General features: G+C 36.2%; 2 protein-coding genes across 2 annotated transcripts; both read right to left on the reverse strand.

The window, feature by feature from the left end:
* Positions 1 to 935: 935 nt before the first annotated feature.
* Positions 936 to 2,128, reverse strand: LOC140745230 (uncharacterized). The gene is made up of 2 exons (XM_073076965.1): positions 2,033 to 2,128; positions 936 to 1,475 (listed from the first exon to the last, which is right to left on the reverse strand). The coding sequence occupies exons 1-2, from the start codon at positions 2,055 to 2,057 to the stop codon at positions 1,198 to 1,200; spliced, it is 303 nt and encodes a 100-aa protein (XP_072933066.1). The 5' UTR covers positions 2,058 to 2,128; the 3' UTR covers positions 936 to 1,197.
* A 1,054-nt stretch (positions 2,129 to 3,182) lies between these two features.
* Positions 3,183 to 25,518, reverse strand: LOC140745646 (transmembrane protease serine 9-like). Its single transcript, XM_073077585.1, has 9 exons — positions 25,305 to 25,518; positions 13,494 to 13,578; positions 12,863 to 13,040; positions 12,127 to 12,382; positions 11,423 to 11,719; positions 5,377 to 5,492; positions 4,610 to 4,874; positions 3,627 to 3,765; positions 3,183 to 3,346 (listed from the first exon to the last, which is right to left on the reverse strand). The coding sequence occupies exons 1-9, from the start codon at positions 25,476 to 25,478 to the stop codon at positions 3,183 to 3,185; spliced, it is 1,674 nt and encodes a 557-aa protein (XP_072933686.1). The 5' UTR covers positions 25,479 to 25,518.
* Between the last annotated feature and the right edge of the window lie 291 nt (positions 25,519 to 25,809).

Consider the following 25,809-nt stretch of genomic DNA (forward strand, 5'->3'; position numbering starts at 1 on the left):
TCCGACAGGCAGGGGATACCGTAGCCCTATTCTAGTCCCGAGACTACAGGGACGACCTATTTCTACAACATCACAATTTAGTCCTAATGGAGAATGATCTATGTTTAACTGAGCAGTGGTTGTGACCACCACCAAGTTAATAGCTAATATATATTAACATTTTATAGGAATTAAAATGTATTAGACTTGTTTATGACAGAATTATAAAACCTAATAGAAACAGCTAATTAAACATGAAATTAAAATGACGGAATAAAATTATTCATTTATTTCTTGTGAGAAATAAATGAATAATTTTATTCCGTCATTTTAATATATATTAGCTATTAACTTGGTGATAACATAACAAAGTGATATCTACAAATTATATTATTACATACTTGTATAAAACATGTAAGAGTAAAGTGTTAAAATGCAAAAGTGTTGGGTTATCAGAATTCCTGAATAAAATTCTATTAACTATAGATAATCAATTTTTTTTATTAATATTAATTATTGTTTTTAAACATTATTAATGATTTAAATGTGGCCTGAAAATTATTATTAAATAGGTAATGTAAAAGTTTATTTTCAATTTTATAAATATTGTATCTACCTGGTAAACTTAATTATTACTTATGAAGTAAGTAAGAATAAGTAGTAAGTAAGATAGTTTTAAGATAGGTAGTTTTAAGTAAGATAATTTTGTACCAAATAAATTAACTATTATCAAAGGGAGATACACTTTTCCAAGGCGTTCCAGCTTAGTCCTCAGGGGTAGCGGCGCATCTGTGGCCGACCTCTGGTAGGAATATCTTATCTTATCTGAGGTTGATTACAGATGTCCATGCGACAGTAGCCACTTACCATCAGGTGGACTGCGTGCTCATCTGCTACTCTAACATTATAAAAAAAAATATATTATTAAAAACAAACAAGGTAAATAAAACAAGACATATACTTAAAACTATGTATTTAAACTAAATAACGTAACTTCAGAGTGAGATTATATTGACCCGTTGCCCATATTTATATGATATCTAGTACAACAGGAATACAGGGCATCAATCCTTAGATTTACAAACGCCTTCACCGCGGATTATTTACTTAACAAAAAAGGGCAAATATCTTTAATATTCGATATACGAGTATTGTCTTCGTCATTAACTGATTAATTAGTTTTCACGGTCAGTTGGCACGTTATATTAAAAAAGGAGATTACAACTCAGTGTGACTCGATGGGAACTTCTTTAAAACAGCATGGTACAGGTTGTAGAAGGCATATGCAGAGACACTCAGGATCACGATTAGAGAGCCGCCGAATACGAAGCTTAGGAAGTTGCCATCAATCATGTTGGTGCCTTGGAGACTCCTCGCCTGCCCTTGGAACAGGTCCTTCGTCCCTGATCCTGCAGACTTGCGTTCCTCCATCAGCCTCTTCATGGAAGATAGACGCTCTTTGAGCTCGTCTATCGATTCCATCACATCTTCGGTTTCTGAAATTGATCAATATTTTCTATAAGCACTTGTTCAAAGATACTATATACTACTGAAAAGACTAGAAGGTATGTTGAATTAAAGCAAACAATTCCTAAAAACAAATTTTATTTTTTCATCAACATGATGCTATTTTATAGCTTAAAAATATCTTGAAATATTACGACAAAGTGTTATTTTTAAGTTATTCTTATTTAGACGGCACTTTTTTATAAAACAGCTTATTGGGCTTGTTTTTAATCACTGTCATCACACATATGATCGTAACAACACAATAAGTTATAGTCACCGGTATAATCAATTAATAATAAGTGCAGAATGTCACTAGGTAACAACACACTTGTTTTTAAAAAAATATTAATACAAAAAGATGAAGCACTAAACAGGAATAACAAATGAAAACTGAACCTCAAAATTACTCGTCAGTCATCTGTTCGATCATCAACAACACCAATAAAGGAAACAACAACAAACAACAATTCACAACAGAACCAACACAATTCATTCAGTATAGATGCACTTAATTGCACTAATTGATTGATAAATAGATAAATACCTTGAAATTCTCGCTCCGGGCTCATGTTTTCGAATATTTACTCTTGTACGGCAATCCTTGCGAATGCAAATGGCCGCCGAGCATGCGCTGTGAGCAGCTCTTATCGATCGACTCGGGACCTAGCTCGGGATAGCCGTAATGTCTAGATTGATTCATTTGCCCCCAAATGACTCGTTTGATGCTGTTCATTTTATTTATCGAAATTGTAATATCTTTTTACAGCTTTACGAAGCTTTTATTAGCGCACACTTTCCTCAAAATATTGACTTGAATATACTTTTTTAATTAATATAACTATAAAATATAAAATGAACATCCGGTCAAAACTAACTACGCTGAATAAGGAAACACAGAAAAACATATTTCCTTAAATGTTTATGAGGATTAGTATTATGTGACAAAACTTATTATGTATTTAGATAATCTTGTTTTTCTATGCTTATCTATGAATATGGCGATATGATGAATAGGCGTATTCTAAGATTACAAACAGAAGTTTACAGAAGTTTATTTTATTAACCTTTTATTGTGGTTGTACAAAATGTACTATCATAAAAGGTATCTATAATCCATTAAATAAAAAATATACGGCAATAGATCATATTATTGACTTCAATTCGTTGATTTCATTGTGACCAATTGCAGACTAATCGTAGATTAGACAATTTACTTAAAAAAATAAACAAATAGAATACTGATCCTGAGTTTAAAATGAAAAGAATATGGGTCATGTAGCTTGCTTGAATTCATGCAGAGATATACAATATATACAAGAATTGATCGCCAAATAAAATTGTAGTAGATATACACAAATATAAGCATATTGCAAACAAAAACTACTATTGAGTACCTCATTTTCGTTTTTCCATTATCATAGATTTGTTATGTCAATATAGGGATTTGACATTTTTGTCTATATAAATCAAAAAGTAGTGGATCCTTCACACTATTCTGTGTCCTCCGAACATCAATTGTCTTCGTTAAGTCTTTTTTTATGAACAAGTGGTGAAAAAATAAGCCTGCGATATAACTGCTTCAGAAAGTATTAACATTTTTCAAAACAGGTTTGGTGGTTAATGGAGAAACAATATAACTTACGAACAATTTATTGTGAAACATATTTCTACAAGACAATAGCCCTAGGAACATATTACACAGCGGTTTGTACGATCCAGTTGGTGTAGGGAGATACAGCGGTGTGGACACGGGGGAAGGTGGCGTTGGTGCAGCCAAAACCGAAGGAGATGACGCCCACAACGATGTTGCTGAAGTAGAGAGGACCACCGGTGTCACCGACGCACGCGCCGACACCACCTAGGAAAGTAGAAACATGAAAATCAGCATCATCTGGTGTTAGGAGTATATGAAATCAGGAAATTTATTTCTCTTTTATGCAATAGGTTTGCTGTATTTTGGCCAGTGTGATAATATTATTAGGTTGTTAAGTAGTTATAAGGTTAAGTTTTAACGGTATTTGACTGATCCGTTTTTTCGCTAACTAATATAGTTACTACTACTACTACGACCACTTAACAAAACCTCGAATCACTGCAACGATGATTCCATCTGATGGTGGAAGTTACTTAACACGTACCCTCAGGATGACCAGCGCAGATCATGTTGGAGGTGACTTCACGAGGGATGAGAAGACCGGCGTAGTTGGCGGCGCATACAGCGTTGTTGACGGTGTAGACGCTGACGGCTTGCAGCTGGTCTGCGCGGATATCGGGCACCTGACAAGGAAAAAGGGTTTACAATCTTCATAGAAACAGGAGGTGTATTATAAACACAAAATTCTGAATGGGTACTCCCAAAGTACCTTTTTTTTTAAGAGGGGGAAACCTTCAAAAGGTACCCGACGTTATGGGAGTGACGCTGGGTTATGTGGGACTTTTACCGCACTAAAACCACCCGGTGGCCGTCCTCGGCGCTGCGTAGAGGACTACGGGATCTCCAAAGGAACGCAACCGGGGTCCTCTTAGCGCATAGCCGTCGGGCTCCGCCCAGGTGAGCTTGTCGCTCGCCACAGCGTCTGGTGTGTACAACGGTATGCGACCACACATACAGCCGTCCTTCCCGGGGTCGCTGACCGGCGGTTCGAGCTCCCACTCTTGCCACCCGCAACCCCAGAAGCCCCCTTTTAGTTGCCTCTTACGACAGGCAGGAGATACCGTAGTCCTATTCTACTCCCGGAACTACAGACTCGCAAAGTACCTTAGCCGATGAAACAATTGTTTTATTAATATTAAGAACGGGCAGGAATAGGAAATGCCCGAATATTTGGACGAAACTAAAATTCGTGCTTGGAGTACAGATTCGTCAGTGTTGGTTACTGACGCTTGAGTAAAGTCTTTGTCAATTTTACATGAAATGATAAACCGGTGCTAATAATACTGAAGTGTTGGCAGGGTGTTAACGTTAAAGAATTCTATTTTGAATCTACGTGGATTAGAAAAAAATATATTTTTCTCGGCTTTCCGGGAAATCGCGGCTGATTAATCCGTAAAGTAATAAACTCAAGTTTCTGTCTAGGTGCAATTGTTAATGTTTACTTTAAATAAAATTCGAAAGACTAACCTCTTCAAGTGTCACACCGTATCCAACCTGGACGACGCGCATGTTGTCAGGAACAGCGACTCCCTGGCCGATAATGGTGCCCTGTTGGATGATGTTGGAGAAAGCCAGGGGATACTCGAGCTGAACGACAGCGATGTTACCATCGTAGCCACGGTCCTCGTTGAAGGAAGGATGGCAGGCAATACGCACGACGTTGCTTCTGATACCACCGGTGTTACGGTAGCTGCTGCCAGCTATAATGCGGCGGCGACGAGTGGACACACGACTGTAGTAAACGAAATATTTGTTTCAATTTTATCGTTTATTTAATCGAAATACCAATCCAGCTGATGGTGGTCCATTGGCGCAAATTAATCTCTTATCAACTCCCGATGGGATTGCAGTTCTATTTAACCTACTCAGACATATACTCTAGTTTGAATTTGAGCTGTTGCCATCAGAATCGACCCGCAAAGATTTCTTACTCCTTCGAACTAAACTTTATAAACTTGAAGTAGCTTGCTTAAGATACCTTATTTTAAGCGTCGTTAGTTACCGACATACTACTGAATTGGATACTGAAAGTAAGAAACGAGCAAGCCATCTGTCGGAAAGACGGTCAGATGGCTTGCTCGTTCGCTACTTCAAACCTTAGCACTAAGATGGTCGATGGACTGTTTACCTCCATCCTTATTCTCACTTTAACCCAAAAAAATAACTCACGGGAGCGTGAAGCAGGTGCAAGCAGACAAGACGTGCAGGCGAGTGAGAATCGTACCGCCGCAAACCTGGGTCCACACACCGGGAACCAGTCGGGCTTGAATCTGCACGACCGAGGGGTACTGCTCCACCGTGGTGGATTCCCCACCCACGATCCTGCTCTGAGATGCAGAGCAAGTAGCCACTGGAAGAAAACAATTTGTTATTAAAATATATTTTCAATGAGCGGCTTAATTTAATTTTAGGCCTTCATTTTAAGTGGAAACTTAAATAGTACGTCCATTTTTCGCGACCCGCCGACCCTGATTAACTTTTTTTATAAGATTGAAGTAGTTAAAGACAATATGAAAAATAATTATAATTGTCAGACGCTACTTGTCAGTAATTACTTTAACAACTAAAAATTCCTTGAAAATATAGTCTATGTTACCACGATATAGACGAGTCCAACAACATCTCATAGGTTTGTTAAATTCTGTTAAGCCTTTTGGGCTGCAGACTTTGATAAGTAAAATAGAAAGATACTTCATCGCCTTAAAATTGAAGAAAGCCACAAAATCAACCCGATTTGACAATTATTTTTGAGAAAATGTGTGTATAAATAACGAATACTACGCAATGCACGTAATAAATAAACATTTTAGGGTTTAGTACGGAGACGTGGCAAAACTTTATTTACGCAACAATTTCAATTCTCAAAACTGGTTTCACTTTTCTGTTAGGAGCGATCGATCTATGTATTTTACTCATCTAAGGCTGCAGGACGTACAAAAAAATTAGAAAAAAATGAGACATATAGGCATGAGGCATATATAGGTACACTCTGAAAATGTTATCCCCGCAGTTGAATACAAATATCAAAATCAAATCATTTTTATTATTCAAAATAGATTCTTTACGGAGCACTTTTTGAATGTCAGTACACTTCACAAGGTGTTCCGTTATGGAGAAGAAGCGGCGGAAGAAACACCATAACACAAAATAGCAATAATTACCTGCTACAAGCAGAAGAGCACAAGCCAGTCGCACCATTTTGCTTCCGAATTGTTTTCTGGATACTTTTCCGACACTTCCTCACTCTTTTATATGAAGTCTTATCCGATAAAACTTATAATACTAATACTCTATAATTGTCTCCATTTACGTCAAACATCCTTAAATCAATGATATGACGTACACCTGCGGATATTACATAATCTTAGGAATCCGTAATTAATAAAATGCAATTTTAATTAATAATTTTAACTAAACTATATACGTAACCATATTATTTGTTTTCTGTATTTATGAGATCTGAACCCTTTAAATGCAATTATTTCCTAAGTGACAACAGAAGATTCCTGTAAAATAATGAACGAACGAGATTCTAAGCAATGATCCTAAAATATAACTATTCTATATACCGAACTTCCCGAAGTGTTATATGTTACTCAGATAAGTAGCTATATTTAATTTACAACGAATAAAATGTTTCTAGTAGTTCCGACAACCGCTCAATTCAAATCAATTAAAATAAAGTGGTTTTCAACATTTGTCATGACGACCCAGAACCCCTCCATGCTTTGTCATTTCTTTCATGTACATATTTCATTATCTAACAGCCTTATTTTAATTTCAAAAGTATCAGTTAAATACATAATTAAGTACTAAAAAAATATACGTTGATTATATCGCCAAAGGCATTTTATTAGTAATTTCGCGACTTCCCATGGGTCCACTGTAAAGACTTTATGACCACCCAAGAGATCGCTTTCCATAATTTTAAAAATACTGTAGGTATTAGATTAAGTAGTCCTCGGTACTATAAGAAGATTTGAAGCACGATCATACTGCATTAAAAATTGAAGTAATAGTCCATTGAAATTTTAAATTTTGGTTGCAATTGTCAGAGGACAAAAGGAGTCACGGGGCAGTTAGTGTAAAATTCCTACTTAGTGGCGTCGCAACTGTTGACTCTCGGCTGCCAACTTGAAAAAGGGTTTACCCTTTATCAGGCAAAGTATTGGTCTCACACAAAATGTTACAACAATTACAGTCTCAAATTGAATTATCAACAATTGTGTTTCTATATTTATTGTTGTAAACAACCTTGCCATCAAAATAGTAACATTTTTATGGTTACCTATCGTTTCTATTATCGAAGCTATGTTACAGCGATAGATTTAATAACTAACACTTATTGATAAAAAGCTTATCAACTATTACAATTAAACTCATTGATAAGGTGATCAATAAATACGGATTAGTTTAACAAATCTTAGGATTAAACAAATGACGAATATGTAATGCTACATCATTGTCAAAATAAACCTAAAAAAAACAGAAAAAGACATAAATGGGGTTAATAGCATAGCACCCTTTGAAAGTGGTAGAACCCTTTGTGACTCCGGCGGCACCACCAGCCGCCACACCTATTTCTGTCTCAAACAGCAGTGTTAAGCGCTGCTGTATTCTGGTTTGAAAGGTGTGGTAAGGGAGACATATTTTAACGAGGCGTGACGGCTTAGTCAGCGCATCTGTGGCCGACCTCAGGTAGGAATATCTAATCCTATCTGGGGTTGATTACAAATGTCCATGGGCGGCAGTAGCCACTTAGGTGGACTGCATGCTCGTTACTACTACAATATTATAAAAAAAAAGATAAAAATATATGTTGCGGAACTCCAACTTTCTTGATAAGTAAATTTCTCTCAAATTACCCCACATGATATAAGGGATTTACTACCGTGGAATATAGGTAAGTAAGGTAGCTACGCTTCACTTATCTGATTAATACGCGATTTATTTTATTGTTCTTTATCTGGCACCACTTTAATGACCCAGATATGGTTATCTTGTACAATAAACGACCTACTTTGCTATAAAATATATGTAGGTACTAAACTTTGGTAACTGTTGTATCTAGAAAGTTAGTTTTTAAGGAAATTTAAAAGATTTTCGTGCTTGCGTATTTGTATTCTGGATTTGAGGACTTGTTTTAAGACACTAGTTTCAGCTGTGGTCTCGAAACTACCGATATTTCAGCATTTCTAGATATTGGTCCGAAATGCATTGAATATTCCACGATTTCAGAGAATGGAAATTATACCTATATTATTACCGACTTTTGATACAGAGTGGTGCTTATTAAGAAACGACAATTTAGAACTATTTTGGGATGAAGTCAGTTTTCTAAATAGATAGATAGTCATCAATCAGTTAAGAAACAATTTGTGAATTATAAAAATAAAGTTCGCAAAAATGGAATATTTTGTCAAATACTAATTTTGGGTACGAAATACAAATATACCGATTCAGTGGGCATCTGTACCGATTTCGTATAATAACGTTCGAGAACACTGGTTTTAAGGATCTACAGTACGATTTAAAGGTACTTAATATGAATATTTTAATGTAGTCCTTAGCGGCAGCAATATATCTGTGACTCACGTCAGGTAAGCATTCATAAAATAAATAAAATATATCCGAAATTGGTAGTAGATGTTTTATGCTTATTTAAAAGTTATTCAAACAATTCACGATATACGGGTGAATTTTTCAAATGGGCCTTCATCCAAAATTATAAGTATTAGCGAAAAATGCTGAAAGGAGTTTATACGAGGCCGATTTTGATAAAAACTAAATGATTCGTTTTTTTAAATATCTTTTTCCCTAGCCGGAAATTGGACGAGTTCATTTTGAAAAACAAAAATTATCACATCCGGTATTATTCCATCATTGGATAGTATCGCTTATAAGGATCAAATTCTGGGAAGTAAGGATAAAAGAGCAATTCCGCCACCTAATATAGGTTACACAAAGGAATAGTTTCCAATATTAAAATGTAAAAAACAGATGAAAGCAAAATTAACGTAACAAAATAACACAATGATTGAATTTTTAATATTACAAAAAAAACATTATTGTATAATGCATTGTATATTGGACACATAGATTAGTAAAGATACTTCGCCGCCGTGAAATTGAATGAAGCCAGAAAGCCAGAAACGGCTTATTTGTAAGTTCTTTTTTTTTAATTCTTGACAAATAAAAACATTTTTTAGAGAAAATTTACGAATAAATAACTAAAACTGCGTAATTTACGTAATAAATAAATAATTATTTCAAATATTTTAGAGACATTTTAGCACGGAGACGTGGCAAAAGTTTTTTTAGGCAACTATTTCAATTCAAAACTGGGTACATTTTCTTGTTAGGAGTGAGTAATCTTTACTAATCTATGACTGGACACTATTATTGTATACTCTATTTAATCGATTAGTTATATGTGACAGTGACCAATATTTTTTATGTCTATCAATTAAAATAATTTAAAAAATCATAACATACTTGTAAAATTAAACATTATGGAAGTAATTATACAAACGAGTACAATAATTCAGTTTCAATCTATGTATGGAAAACAGCGACATCTATTATTCCTGCTGACACTTTTACAACATTACGCTTGCTATATTACACGTAGCTGTTTGTCGTCTAAAGAGCTTAGAGCTAGCTCGTCTAAAGAGTTTAGAATTATTTCCAGAGATGGCGCTATATTACACAAGAAATAACTGTTTTATTTGTCTGATTAAGAGATTAAACCAACTATTGGACTTCATGATGGCATGGCCGTAGTCAGGATGAAGTTTGGCCAGTTTAGCCCTTCAAACCTCTTCCCTACCAAAATAATTATATGTGCACTGGCGTGGTCGATATCATGGAACATAAAATGCTTTTCTCTTCCATGGACATAATCGTTGGCGTGTTTTTGTTGCTGCCCGTGTGTAATCATTTTGATACGATTATGTTATGGCGATTATTACTTGGATAGTTGCTTACGATTTTTCGAGCCGAAGTGTGCGAGAAACTCTCTCCATCTAAATGGCTCGTATTAAGGGAAAAGCCCTGGGTGGGACATTTTATGTAAACTTGAAATAGCTAGATGACTAAGTAGTGCCCAAACCTCAACTGAAATTGATAAATACCTAATTCGTCTTGTCTTGACATTATGTAGTTATCTAATGTTGTAATACAGCTAATATCACACTGATAACTCGAGATAGCGTTGGTTAGTTTGTAATACCGCAAAATTGTTTTAATTATTTATGTGAAAACGAATTTTAACATATCTTAGTGGGAAGTGGTAAAACGGGAATGGTCGTGAAGTTACCACCGCCACACATATTTCGAGGGATAAGCACTTCTGCGTTTCGGTGGAGGGGTGTTTTTGTATAATATAGGAGTAGCAGACGAGCATGCACTCCACCTGATGGTAAGTGGCTACTGCCGCCCATTGACGTCTGTCAACCCCAGATAGGATTAGATATTCTTACCTGAGTTCGGCCACAGATGCGCCGCTACCCCTGAGGACTAAGCTGGAACGCCTCGAAAAAGTGTGTCTCCCTTAACACACCCTTCAAAACGGAACACAGCAGCATCTAACACTGTTGTTATTAGGCAGAAATAGGTGTGGCAGTGGTGCCGCCGGAGTCGAACCTCAAAGGGTTCTACCACCTCCAAAACCATATGTAATGTATAATGGGGTGCCGGCTCATATGAAATGAGACGATAATTTGCTTAATCTGCTAGGGTGGCATGTATTTGTGTTTGGGTTCAGATTCAGAAGCAGATGACTGCCAATCAGCACTGGATAAGGTCACAATCTTCGTCAGCAAAAGTTCAGTGACTTCCTTTTGCTCATTGTTAATTTTAAGATATTTTTATAATTGTATTGTGTGATTTTATAAATAAATTTAGTTAATATTATTCATTTATAACTTAGATTTTGTCATAATATATTATATGCTAGGCAATCCGTGCTAGTTTTAGTTCTGATCTTTTTATGTAATACAAGATGTTTAGTAAATTTAGAGTTTTCAAGATTCTCTAACGCCATCTCTCTTAATCCGTGAATTGGAATAGATTTCAGGACGAGGGAATGATAATAAAAAAACAATAATTCTATAAAATATGCATTCATTTACTGCTGTAGATATTCGTATGGCATTTTTATAATTTAATGCGGTAAAGCCGACCGACAAAAGTTCGTTCGCTTAGACTATACTAAGTATAAAGATGCTTTATCTCACAGATTACAAAGGTCACTATACTAAAAACTTAAGCTTAAACAACTTTGGACACGATCCAGTCAGTGTAAGGTGAAACGGCGGTGCTGATTCCAGGGAAGGTGGCATTGGCGCAGCCGTGACCCCAGGACACGACGCCGATGATAATGGTGCCGTAGTACAAGGGACCGCCAGAGTCACCCTGGCAGGCGTCACGACCACCGATGTCGAGGAGACCAGCGCAGATCATGTTAGGAGTCACAATGCCTGGTCTGGGCAGCTCCAGGTAGCGTTGGGCGCAGAGCTCATTGTTGATGGTGTAGATGGTCGTGTCGAGGAGGATAGGAGACGCAGGGCCACCTTGCTGCAAGTTAAAGATACAAAGATTACGTAACAGCGACTTCATGTTGTCTAGTATACGTTTGTGCATGCTCCAGAAAAGTACCTTTATTATCTGCTGCATCGAAACAGCAAATTGCAAAATACAAGAGTTCTTTATGCACCAGGAGTAAAAAATGAGCATATGAGTGCTTGATGTGAAAGACATGAGTACTATCTGATAATTAACATAAATGCTTTACTACCCCTGAAGATATCCATAACGTGTCTAGAAAAGGAGAATATGTTTACACCTTTAACACCAATACACAGCACCACTACACAATATATATTAAGCGGAAGTACTTTCGTTTGTTGGTAGTGCCGTTTCAGGCAAACGCCAAAACGTTCTAGTTTCATCGAAAAAGTTAAGTATAAACAGCATAAACTTACCGAAATCGCACCCCAACCAGCGTGGACCACGGGAGAGTTGTCAGGGATCCTTGTGCTTTGAGCGACAATGGTTCCTTGCTGGACCACGGGAGAGTAGATCAGCGGGTTCAAAAGCCTGATCACGGAGATGTCGCCGTCAAAGCCAAGAACGCCGTACGATGGATGATTGAACTCTTGTTGCACGTAGCTGACAATACCACCGTAGCTGCGCTGGGTGGTACCCCCGCGTATACGACGGTTGCGAGGGTTGTAGAGTCTGAAAAATAGAGGAAAACACTCAGGCTTGAATTTTCTCAGAATACCGCGTGGCGGAAAGGTCACCATACCCGGTCCCGGGTTCGATCCCCGGCCAGACAGATATCTAAATGATGAATTTAGATTTCTGTTGCTGGGTCTGGGTGTTTGTGTATTTGCATGGGTGTGTCCAAGGCAGCCACGACACAGGGAATCGTTTAGCGTTTATTTTAAGGACCAGAAACGCAACGATCATTTAAAAAAGAATTTAGACAAAAGTCAAGTTTGAGAACTCCAGGAGTGCCCAACTCAGTCCTCTGCGGTAGCAACATGCAACGCATCTATGGTTGACCTTAATTTGAAATTCAATCTTTTTGGGGTTCATTGATTGATTAAAAAAAGCCATTTATTATCAGGTGGACTGCATTTTCGATTGCTACTTAAATATTTTTATCAAATTGACTTTATAGCTATTATAAAACAATACTAGTAATTTGCTCACGGGCCATCGAAGCAATGAGCAGCGGTGAGAACATAGTATCGCGTGAGGATGTTAGCTGCGCAGGATTGCGACCACACCTGGGTGAACACACCCAGGGACTCCACCTGGACGATGGACGGGTACTGCTCGATTGTCGTAGGATTGCCACCTACGATTCTGTTGCTGCCTGCCGAAGCACCTGAGGAATATCAGAATAGGACTAGGTATTAGGATTTAATGTCTTTAAAATATTGTTCCATTACTGGGTTCGAATCGCCTTTAAAATAGAGTGGAATTTAGTCCGTCAAGTGAGGATGGATAGGCATAGTAGGTACACATTTCAAAATTAAAAAAAAACTCAGACTATGACTTGTAGTTTTCCCCTTGCATGTTTTTCTACCAAGTTACAGCAAGAAGTAATTAATTCCTATATAAATATAGATATATAATTTTGAAAACTCAAAGATACGTGCCTGAGATTTGAACCTCAAGCCCATGATACAGAAGCAGGGTTTCAACAAATGTGCTATCACTACACTGGCAATATTATCAATTTAAAGTCTGGATTTCTAGATATATAAACTAATCCGATAAAATTGCAATTAATCAATGGATTTTACTAAGTATATGTTCAAAAATTTTCTTAAATTACCTGCAAACAACGTAAGGGCTAAGATCCACATGGTCACCATATTTGCCACAGCCAGCGCTAAACCATAAAAAATAAGTTTTATCGTCTTTATATATAAAGATATTATTATCGGTTTTATTGTAGTAATATTCAAATGATTAAGGTTTCCGGCCACTGAAAACCTATCTAAATCCTTTAATTGTTTAACTACTAGAAACACCGACTAGAAATCGTCATTGAGAGCTTAAATATTAGATAGCTGTATCGATCTATATCTACATATTAGATACCTGTATCTGTCTTATAATTACGTTATTATAATATATTGAGTTCGTAGTGTAGTTAACAAGTTCAAAAAACGTAAAAATTGCGATTAAGCTCTTTAACCTCCTGAGTTCCAGACAAACTTTTTTGCGTGATTTTGATTGAAACTTTTATAGTGCATTTCTTTAGTAAGGTGTTACCAACTACTCAATAGAGTTACAACGGATATGTCGTATTATAGTTGATCTGTTTATTAATAATTAAATATTTACATTGTGATTATTACTATAATTATTGATTAGCATTCTTAATTATTTTTTAAGTTATTTAGTCATTGTAATTGGCATTTTATATTTATTTTGTATTTTTAAATCTAATTAGTCGATATTTGACTCAATGATGAAATTATATAAATAGGGTAGAAGATTATTACAGAACATTCGAGATACGATCATTGTGTAGGACGTTACTCTGCCCGAGCAATATACGGTGTGTCTAAGAATCAACTCTGCGTTTCATTGTGCATAACCCACGACTGAACAGCTAACAATTTCAGAAGTGGGATTTGCTCACAATGTCTGGACCATATCTTGGCGGTTTGGGACGACGCAAACGCAAACAGTGCTACTCAAGCTCAAGCCCGGAAGATGAAAATAGTGCTAATTTTTTCTCGGAAGCACGACAAACGAATAAAAAGAAGAAACGACACGTGGCCCCCAGCGATGCCGAAGTAATTCCTAAATTTCGGCCGGAAGACAGCAACAGCAACGTAATAGCGTGGCTTCACAAAATTGACCAGCTCGGCGACGTTTACGGCTGGGACCCCATTGATCGCACATTTATAATGCAACTGCGTCTACGTGGCTCCGCTCGAGAATGGTACGACGATCTCGAAAACTACGATCTAACATGGGATGAGTGGAAGCAGATGTTACGAACCGCATTTCCACGATCTACTGACTACGCCGACAAATTGGAACGTATGCTGGCGAGGACTAAAGAAGATAAGGAAACTATGACGAAGTACTATCACGAAAAATTATCCTTGTTGAAGAAATGCGACATCACCGGTGAGGACGCCATTTCATGTATAATCCGGGGACTGCCTTCTGAATTGATAGCCAACGCTAAAGCCTACAGTTGTGAAACTCCTGAACAACTTTATTATGGCTATCTGTCCTCCTTGGAAAATTACAAACGATTGGAACCATATACTAGCCGAAAATCCGTGTGGAGAAGAGGAGCCAGCAATAGTACACCAACTTCAACGACAACCCAACAGCTGCAGTCGAAGATATGTTACATGTGTCGGCGGCCGGGTCACGAGGCGCGGGACTGCAGACAAAAGGAGCGCTGTGACAATTGCCGACGCAGCGGGCACACCACTGCGGCTTGCTGGTTTGGCGCCGGGAGTACCGGGACATCGCGACACCAACCACATAAGGTTAGTCAAATATTATGCATTACCTACGATATTTATGCTGATATATACAAAAGAACAGTGATAGTAAATGGACATCGACTTAGAGCATATATAGATACTGGCAGTAAAATTAATGTACTCTGTGTGTCGCAAGTTGAGAACTTACAACTTAAAATTGAGCCTAGCGTTGTTATTATGAAAGGTTTTGGTGGAGCACACGTAAATTCACTGGGTTCGTGTCGCTTAAATATTTTGATAGATGATGTACAACTAAACGGTATTGTTGAATTAACTAATTATATAGCATCTGATATCGATTTATTAATTGGACAAACAATGATTAATAGTAAAAATGTTAGTTTAGTGACATCGGCATCTGCTACACGTTTTGTTCAAAGCCAAGATGTACAGAATGTATTTACAGACTTGAATCTAGAGGGATCTGATTTTCTTATAAAGTTTCCAGTTTATTTAAAAAATAAAGTTATAATACCTAAACAAAGTCAAGTATATGTAGAGGTCTATGTTGACTGTCAGGGAATTAGTGTAAAGGAGCACACATTTTTAACGAATACAGTATGGGTACAGTTAGGAAACATAACCTATTTCATACCCTCGGCTACTATTAACAAATATCATTCTCATTTGAAAGTTATTAATTTGGGCTGTACAGATGTAGTATGGGGGGCTCATAGGTTAATAGCTAGGGCAGAATTAGTGACAATACCGGTGTGCAATAATGAGTCTAGAATACTAACTATAGATAGTTCGGAAAGGGAGAATATTAGCATAAACTTAACTGACATTGAGAAGGGTCAACTTAGTGATTCGGAAAACAAACAACTATTATTACTTTTAAACAAATACGGTCACTCATTTGCTAGAAGTACCAAGGACTTAGGTTGCACTGATCTTATAAAAATGCACATTCGAACATTTAATAACCAGCCTGTTTATTGCAAACCTTATAGATTATCACATAAAGAAAACGAAATAGTAAACGGAAAAATCAAAGACTTATTAGAGGCAGGTATAATCAGGGAATCCATGTCCGATTATGCTAGTCCTGTAGTTTTGGTTAAGAAAAAGGGTGGGGACTTTAGACTCTGTGTTGATTATAGGGCTTTAAATTCTAAAACTGTAAAAGATAGGTATCCTTTGCCACACATTGAGGATCAGGTCAATAAGCTATCAGGTAAATTCTTCTTTACAACCCTTGATCTCGCTCAAGGTTATTATCAGATTAGTCTTGATGAAGATTCAATACCTAAAACTGCATTCGTAACTCCATCAGGTCAATATGAGTTTTTAAAAATGCCCTTCGGGTTGGCTAACGGTCCGGCTGTTTTTTCACGGTTAATACAGATGACACTAGGTAGAATCGATCAAAACATCGCTTTGTATTTGGATGACGTAATGTTGCCTACAACAACTGTGCAGGAAGGTTTAGTGTTGTTAGAAAAAGTCTTACAATTACTGACACAGGCAAATTTAAAATTAAATCTGAATAAATGTTCTTTTCTAAAGCAAACTGCAACTTATCTAGGCCATGAAATCTCAGCTGGAACGATACAACCAGGCCAGGCTAAGGTTAAATGTGTTGCTGAATATAATAGACCACGAAACGTACACGAAATTAGGCAATTTATTGGATTAACGTCGTATTTCAGAAAATTCGTTCGAAATTTTGCTCAAATTGCTCGCCCTCTTACCTTACTTACTAAAAACGATGTAAAATGGTATTGGGGCTCTGACCAAGAAAATGCTTTTAAAACCCTCAAGCAGCGTTTAATTGAAAAACCAGTCTTAGCCATTTACAACGCCGATGCTAGAACAGAATTGCATACTGACGCCAGTAAAGTAGGCTTAGGTGGTATCTTTTTACAATATCAGAGCGATGGTAGCTTAAAACCCGTGGCTTATTTCAGTAGGGTAACTACTAACGAAGAAAAACATTATCATAGTTACGAGCTCGAAACACTTGCTGTCGTTGAATCCCTCAAACGTTTCCGAATTTATTTTACAGGCATTAAAGTTAGAGTTATTACTGATTGTTCGGCCTTAAGAGCCACCCTTGTGAAACGTGATTTAGTTCCTCGAATAGCTCGTTGGTGGCTCACTATTCAGGAATTTGATATTGATATTGAATATAGGCCGGGCGAACGCATGAAGCACGTAGATGCATTAAGTAGAAACCCCGCGACTAGTACTATACTCATGATTGACAATTCCGATTGGCTAATAACTTTGCAGTTACAAGATGACAATATACAAAACATTATTACTAGACTACGCGATAAATCAGATTCAAATTTATCTGCAAATTACATTGTTAAAGATAATATACTTTTTAGAAAAACTGTTGCTGGTGAACGTTTTGTGATCCCAAAGTTAGCTAAATATGGTCTATTGCAAAAACTTCACGATCAAATAGGACATCCCGGATTTGAAAAATGTGAAAGTTCTATTAAAAGTCAATTTTGGTTTGAAGGGATGACACGATTTATAAGGAAATATGTTAATTCATGCTTACAATGTGCATTTAATAAGGGCAATTATGGTAGGTTGGAAGGCGAATTACATCCAATTAACAAGCCTGGAGTACCTATGCATACGTTGCACGTAGATCATTTAGGTCCTTTTGCTAAAACCCGTAAGGGAAACACCTATATTCTTGTCATAATCGACGCTTTTACTAAATTTGTATTCGCTCGTCCTGCTAAAAATTGCAGTTCGGTAGAGACTATTCGGTTGCTAAAGGAAATTATCATGCAGTTTGGTTATCCGGTTAGAATAATAACAGATAGAGGTAAAGCTTTTACGAGTAGATATTTTAAGCAATTTTCTGAAGAAAATCAATTTAAACACATTTTAAATGCAATAGCCAGCCCTCGCTCGAATGGTCAAGTAGAACGAGTTAATCGCACATTGTTAAATGGTCTTAACACTATGTCCGAAAGCGAATGTACGTGGGACAATAATCTAGATGATATAGTTTGGGGAATTAATAACGCACCCAACGCCACTACTGGGTTCTCGCCATTCAATCTTATGTTCGGTCATAAAAATTCTAGATATCCGTCCTTTCCTTCAGATGCACCTTCTGTCTCTGAGACTCAGCTAAAAGAACTACAGGCTAATAGGGAAACTGCTAAGCTTCGGATTGATAGAAATATGACTACCATGAAAAGACAATTCGATAAAAAGCATAAAAAGTGTATTAAATATACTATAGGTCAATTAGTCCTTTGGAAAGGTGGTGTAGCTAGGGATGCAGTTACTGGTGTCACTAAAAAATTAAACGGATTATACACAGGTCCCTACAGAATATGTAAGGCAGATAGCTCAATAGACCGATACACAATCACGAGTATAAAGGGCATGAAAGGGTACAAAAGGTTCGATGCCATAGTACGTGGTGAGACTCTACGGCCATACAAACCTACTATGTCAGAGGATGATAGTTCAGACAGTGACCGAGAGGTAGATAGGGATGATCTGATTGATCTTCTTGAAAGTTAATTGATATACATTTATCAGTGTTTGATTTCACAATTATATTCGATAAATAACGTGATCGTTACAGATGTGTGATTCTTAATTAAGTATTGTCAATGAAGTATAGTATGCATTTAAGTTACTACATTATAAAATTGTAAATAACTGTTTCTCCATATCCTACTTATAAACATAATTAAATAACACTTTTATTAAATATATTTTACTTTATTACTGAAAATATTTACAATTATAATTTAAAAAAATGATAACTTATATAACATACCTAATAACTGGTTTCATTATAAATTAGCTATATGTTTGACCAAGACGAAATGAGTTGATTATAATTAAATTTACATTAAATTAAAAATAATAAATTAAACTATAACTATAAAATAACTTATTTACAAAATTTACATGTATACACTTTTATTTTTGTGTTAATATTAGTAAAGACAGCTAAGTGATCAAGTTTATGTAAGTAAGGAAAGCTGAGTGTTCGAGTCCTTAAATCCTCGTATGAACAGCTATGTGAACCAGTTTACATGAATATAGATGGCTATGTGATCAAGTCTATCTGTGTGAATATATTTTCTATATAGACGGCTGTGTGATCAAGTCTATCTGTGTGAATATATTTTCTATATAGACGGCTGTGTGATCAAGTCTATCTGTGTGAATATATTTTCTATATAAAGACGGCTGTGTGATCAAGTCTATCTGTGTGAATATATTTTCTATATAGACGGCTGTGTGATCAAGTCTATCTGTGTGAATATATTTTCTATATAGACGGCTGTGTGATCAAGTCTATCTGTGTGAATATATTTTCTATATAAAGACGGCTGTGTGATCAAGTCTCTGTGTGATTATATTTTCTATATAGAGACGGCTAGGGGATCAAAAGTCTATGTAAATAGGGTGTGATTATATTATTAAACATGTAGACTGTGTGTTTTAGTAGACAGACTGCTTGACATATTTGATACAAAGACTAATGCAATTATACAATTCATTCTTTATTATATATACAAGACTTTAGAAAGATGAAAATAACTGAATTGAATAAATCTCAGTGGCTTACATGAATATCATTACATACCTGCTGCAGAAATAAAAAGAAAATAAAACTACAAATGAACAATCTATCTATTAATTAAGTCTTTAAAATATTCGTCACGTAATAAGTTACTGCTGAATCTTATTTCCATTTCAGGTCTTTGGTGTCAGCTCTGAAACACAGCAGAATGCGAGCCGAGGGACACGGCCTACACAGGATGGCCGAATGTTACCAACTACTCAATAGAGTTACAACGGATATGTCGTATTATAGTTGATCTGTTTATTAATAATTAAATATTTACATTGTGATTATTACTATAATTATTGATTAGCATTCTTAATTATTTTTTAAGTTATTTAGTCATTGTAATTGGCATTTTATATTTATTTTGTATTTTTAAATCTAATTAGTCGATATTTGACTCAATGATGAAATTATATAAATAGGGTAGAAGATTATTACAGAACATTCGAGATACGATCATTGTGTAGGACGTTACTCTGCCCGAGCAATATACGGTGTGTCTAAGAATCAACTCTGCGTTTCATTGTGCATAACCCACGACTGAACAGCTAACAATTGCTTAGCATCGATTAAAATATTTTTCCGGAAAATCTGGATTTTCACCTATGTCCTTTATAAAGAACAAGGGAATGTATTTTATATGTTTTCTGTAAAGTAAATAAGAATATTTTGGTTTAAATTGTGTCACTTAAATTAAATTAAAATACATTTAGGCTTGTATTCATTATTTTTTATTATAATCTTTAAAATCAACGCAAAATATACATCTTTCTAAAAGTATTACAAAAAAGTATTGATCAAAAAATTGGAACTACTCCCATTCATCAATTTTCTTCTGGATATAAGCCGGTTGCATTAAATAATTAACTTACGTATTAAGCGTATCATGTTTCCAGGTGTGTTGGAAGTTAGTTCCAGGACTAGAATAGGGTTACGGTACGCCCTGCCTGTCGTAAGGAGCGACTAAAAGTGTACTTTCGGGGTTGCGGTCGGCAAGAGTGGGAGTTCGAACCTTGCAGTAAGCGAGCCCGCGAAGGACGACGGTATGTGTGGTCGCATACCGTCGTAAACAACGTTCAAAGCCTGATTTGGAGCGATTTTGGAGCACTTGAGGACTCCGGTGTCCTGTGTTCCGTTGGAGATCCCGTCGTTCTTCAACAAGTGATGAGGACGGTCAAACCCTGTTTTAGTGTGGTAAAAATCCCAAATAACCCGCCGTGGCCCCCACGTCGTCGGTTACATTTCGAAGGTTCCCCCTCGTAAAGAAAAAAAGGCGTTTTGGAACTTAGCATTATTCTGTCGATTTCTTATGTCAATCTGTCGACTAGTCTGTCTGTCGGTTGTGCTACTCAAGGCTGACCACGGCCACGGCCAAGTTAACGACGAACGCGCGCTCGTAGTTATGCGGTCTTGATGGTGAGAAAGATGTCCTGTCATTAAATCAAAGCTTTCCGATTTAAGATAGCGATATAATATTAAGATGGTTATTATATCTAGAGGATAATCGCAGCGGAATATATTCCGGAACTTACTCGGAATCGTCACCAGATTAATCTAACTCTGACTCTTGTAAGCTTAGAAAGATTTCTGCCACCCGTAGTGGTAAAATCAAGAGGAAATCACACAATGTACTATATATAGTACAGCAGGATACAGATACAAATAAACATTACTACATTCTGTTGTACTTTATACAGAACATAACAATGAAACGCGACGTCAGAAAGGTTTGACATATTTTGAGTAAAAATACTCTAAAGTTCTAAACTATGAGATTGAACTGTTATATAGTTAATTATAACATATTATTAAATATTTATTTGAGAAATAATGAGATAAATACATATTAACTTTCTTTTGCGCGGGCGCACGCTCTACGTCTCATTTCCGTCGTATTTAAAAAAAAAACAGATAAGTTAACATTTGACGTTTGAATTCTAAAACATACCTCAAGAGGCCAATAGATGTCGTGGTGGTAATATTACATTGTTTCAATTTAAAAAACGTACAAAATATTTTTTTATTTCTTGCGTACTATGGAAAGTACAAATGTACCCAGGAGGTTAAAATTATTAGAAAATAAAAATACTAGATATTCGTTAATAACTAAAAAACTATTGGGGTAAAGAAATTAAAAAAAAACATGTTAAGTAACAATCGTATAAAATTCTTAGAAATCAACGAAAAGTTGATTTCCTAGAATTTTATTTATTAATTTTTATCCAACGGATTTTATATCTAAACAAGTGACTTTCCAGTGGCAACTATAACATTTCGTAGCAGCTACACAGTGGCATAATGATGATCGGCGTTAAATCAATGTAACAAAAAATCGTATGTTTAATATATATAAGTATGGTTTCAAAAATTTAAGCGTTTTTGTTCTAATTTTTCCGTTTATGTCAGGATCTTTTTTTAACTATCCAACTTCTTAAAATAGGTACGTAAACAGAGATCGGCAGTCTTTTGAACTAGAAATGGCCAAATTTAAATCTTTAAGCAACATTTTTTATTTTTTTTTTTCCAATCAAATTTTTTTATTCAAAATAGTTTCTTTACAGAGCACTTTTTGAATGTCAGTACAACTACCACCACTTCACAAGGTTTTTTGTTATGGAGAAGAAGCGGCGAAAGAAACTCCATAACACACATCTTTTAAAAAATATATATGTTTTTTACAATGTTAAACTTCACCTAATGGTACATGTACAAGGCAGTGATAGCCTAGTGGTTAAGAAACTCGGACTCTCGATCGAGCGGTCCGAGGTTCAAATCCCAGGCATGCACCTCTGATTTTTCAAAGTTATGTGCGTATTAGAAATTAATTATCACTCGCTAAACGGCGAAGGAAAACATCGTGAGGAAACCTGCATACCTGAGAGATTTATTAAAAAAAAAAAACAAGAAAATCTCAAAGGTATGTGAAGTCTACCAATACGCACTAGGCCAGCGCAGTAGATTATGGCATAATCCTTCTCATTATGAGAGGAGACCCGTGCCCAGCAGTGGGACGTTAATGGGTTGATGATGAATGGTACATGTGGAGCTGGAACTACTTCAGACCACACCGTTTTGTCAGTCAAATTATCACTTAGTTTATAGTACGCTTTCTTACATAGCGTTTGTTTAACGACATGTTAGAACTTTTTTTCTGTGAGATGCAAAATGTGGTCAGGTATTTTATTGTAGTAGCGGATACAGTTACCCATGAAAGATCTAGCGACCTTACATAATCTATGTTTAGGACTTCTAATTTATTTCTATTTAAATAAATATATCTGATAAATAATATTGGGTACATTACTCAATAACTTTAGTTATAAAATAATAACAATCAAATTCCACCGTTCCTTTATCTTATCTCTTTTATCCTCATTATCTTTATACAGGATGTCATAAATACGTTTATCTTGTTTAAAATTATATTTCGATTCATGTTTCCATTTTGTGTTGCTGTTTAAGTGATAGATAATATTTCAAGACGAGTAGTTTGCCAACGTTATATGGCATATAAGCTGGTATTTATTATGGAGTGTACTTCCGAAAAGCGCATACCGCCGATCGACCTAAAATTTGGTAGACTAATGTATTTTGACCTCCTGATCACAAATATCGTAACGAAAATTGGCGCAAACGCCATTTTGAATAAGAAAAACGAAGGAGAACCTCTTTTCGTTCTGTTGCGCGGCAGCCCCCGATTGTCTTTTTAAAAAGACAAAAAAAAACACACACACACTGATGTCGCTACTGGTTTAATGTCTCGAAAAACTACAGAAAAAATATCCCCTCACTTTTCTTTTATAATATTGAATTTAAATGTTTCGCGAACGCGGATTAGGTGCAACTGCCGGCCACATGGTTGGAAGGCGTTATATATTAATTAAAATGATGAGGTCGGCAGTATATTGCTAAGGAATATTGAATATAACAGTTCGGTGTGCGTGATCGCGCATTCCTAACCGATTTAGACTATTTTTTTTAGCTTTCCCCAGAAAGGGTGTGTGTGTGTGTGCGTGTTAAAGTGTTAAAGTTAATCAATGAGATTTAAAATATTCGACGAATCGGTTCAATGAAGTTATTTTGAATAGGTCAAAATACGTTAGTCTACCAAATTTCAGATTGATCGGCGGTATGCGCTTTTCGGAAGTTTATCCGTATTATGAGCTGGTGAGCTTAGAATTTCACTTAGCATTTTCGTATTTTTTTTTAAAGTTGTGGTACGTATATCATTTTCTTTAGGATATAGTTGCAACCATGGATATTTACAAAAAAGAAAGCAATAGTTGCATTGCTACCCTTGAGTTTAAGTCGTAACAGCAGCGCTTAACACTGTTAAAGTAATGATTTTTTAGTTTTACCTCACATTTATTTAGCGACTATCACGACTCATCGCCACGTTATTGATTTAACGGAAATACCATTTTGCGATGAGACATTACACAGGTTGTTATATTAGTTAGATGTAGCAACTTAACTATCGAGGTATCCTTACCAATAATCGATATTGAAGACTGACTCTACTTTGCACATAAAGGCAATTACCACTAAGATGGTAAGTTTACCTTGACACCATGCTTATTTGCTACTATTATAACATAAAATAAAACTTCATAAATAAAATCTACACTACTACTACTAAGGATAATATCCTTAGTTTGCCTTCTTGACTTAATATATTATTATACGTTGTGTTTAGGATTTGGATACTGCGATAATACCTTATTTTAACTGTTCAAAATTACCTCAAAGAAATGCATTCAAATGTTTTGTTTAATTAAAAAACTAGTAGTAGTAAACTGTCAGTAAACATCGATGACAAAAATGGCATATACGTAACCAAATGCGTACGCGCATCTATTTGCACTTCCTGAGTCTGCTCTGTGTGTGGTGGTTAAATACGATCTCATAATTGCTATCCAAAGTTTTGAAGATATTATCTGAATGAATTCATCATCATCATCATCATCAACCCATTACTGTCCCACTGCTGGGCACGGGTCTCTTCTCATAATGAGAAGGATTAGGCCATAGTCCACCGCGCTGGCCAAGTGCGTATTGGTAGACTTCACATACCTTTGAGATTGTTTTTTTTTTTTTTTATACATCTCTCAGGTATGCAGGTTTCCTCACGATGTTTTCCTTCACCGTTTAGCAAGTGATAATTAATTTCTAATACGCACATAACTTTGAAAAATCAGAGGTGCCTGGCCTGGTGCCAGGCGTGCCTGGGATTCGAACCTCGGACCCCTCGATTGAGAGGCCGAGTTTCTTAACCACTAGGCTATCACTGCTCACTTACAAATTACAAATCCAACGTTATTTAGATATCTCTTAGGTATCCTTATCTCTCGGATTGCTCATGAATAACAAGCAAAGTATGGAAAAGTTGATACTGTATACAGGGGTCTCACCCTCAATTCTTCTTAACATTGAAAATATATCATAATACTAATATATCTTCGAGGAAAAAAACCAGATTTCCATTAATTATAATTGACGCTTCATATTTTTATTTATTTACATTCCAAAAGTCTTCAAATTAAACAACTTGGGCTACAATCCAGTTAGTGTAAGGAGAAACGGCGGCGGTGACGCCGGGGAAAGTGGCGTTTGCACAGCCCCGGCCCCAGGACGTGATGCCCACGATGATGTTCCGATAGTACAGCGGACCGCCGGAGTCGCCCTGGCAAGTGCCTGTACCGCCGACGTCGAGGAGACCCACGCAGATCATGTTCCGGGTCACAGTGCCTGGTATGGGCAGCTGCAGGTACCGTCGCCTGCAAAGCTCATTGTTGATGGTGTAGACGTTTATGTCGAGAAGAATGTCAGAGGGAGTGCCACCTTCCTGTAAATTATTAAGATGTTCTCGGTTAAGGACTAATTACGTAAGTTGTTTGAATTTTTTATGTTAATTAATAAAATAAATGAGTTAACGAGTTTAACTAACTTTAAAAATAGGACGAAAATCTTAATTCGACAGAATCTTTTTGTGTATGCACTTCAAAACCTTACAGAACAACTGACGGATGCAAATATTACATTATTCCAGGATTTTATACACA

The sequence above is a fragment of the Epargyreus clarus genome, unplaced genomic scaffold (assembly GCF_041222505.1).
Source record: "Epargyreus clarus isolate Ecla_fem2 unplaced genomic scaffold, WU_Ecla_fem_2.2 ptg000010l, whole genome shotgun sequence".
In the NCBI taxonomy this organism is placed as follows: domain Eukaryota; kingdom Metazoa; phylum Arthropoda; class Insecta; order Lepidoptera; family Hesperiidae; genus Epargyreus; species Epargyreus clarus.

Excerpts from the sequence above, each read along its gene's own strand:
- LOC140745230 (XM_073076965.1), bottom strand. The coding sequence starts at position 2,057 with ATGAGCCCGGAGCGAGAATTTCAAG. Across the intron at positions 1,476-2,032 it reads CCCGGAGCGAGAATTTCAAG|AAACCGAAGATGTGATGGAA; the intron begins GTATTTATCTAT and ends GATCAATTTCAG.
- LOC140745646 (XM_073077585.1), bottom strand. The coding sequence starts at position 25,478 with ATGATCTGCGTGGGTCTCCTCGACGTCGGCGGTACAGGCACTTGCCAG. Across the intron at positions 13,579-25,304 it reads CTCCTTACACTAACTGGATT|ACGATAAAACTTATTTTTTA; the intron begins GTAGCCCAAGTT and ends TTATATATAAAG. Across the intron at positions 4,875-5,376 it reads TTCCCGGTGTGTGGACCCAG|TCGTGTGTCCACTCGTCGCC; the intron begins GTTTGCGGCGGT and ends CGTTTACTACAG.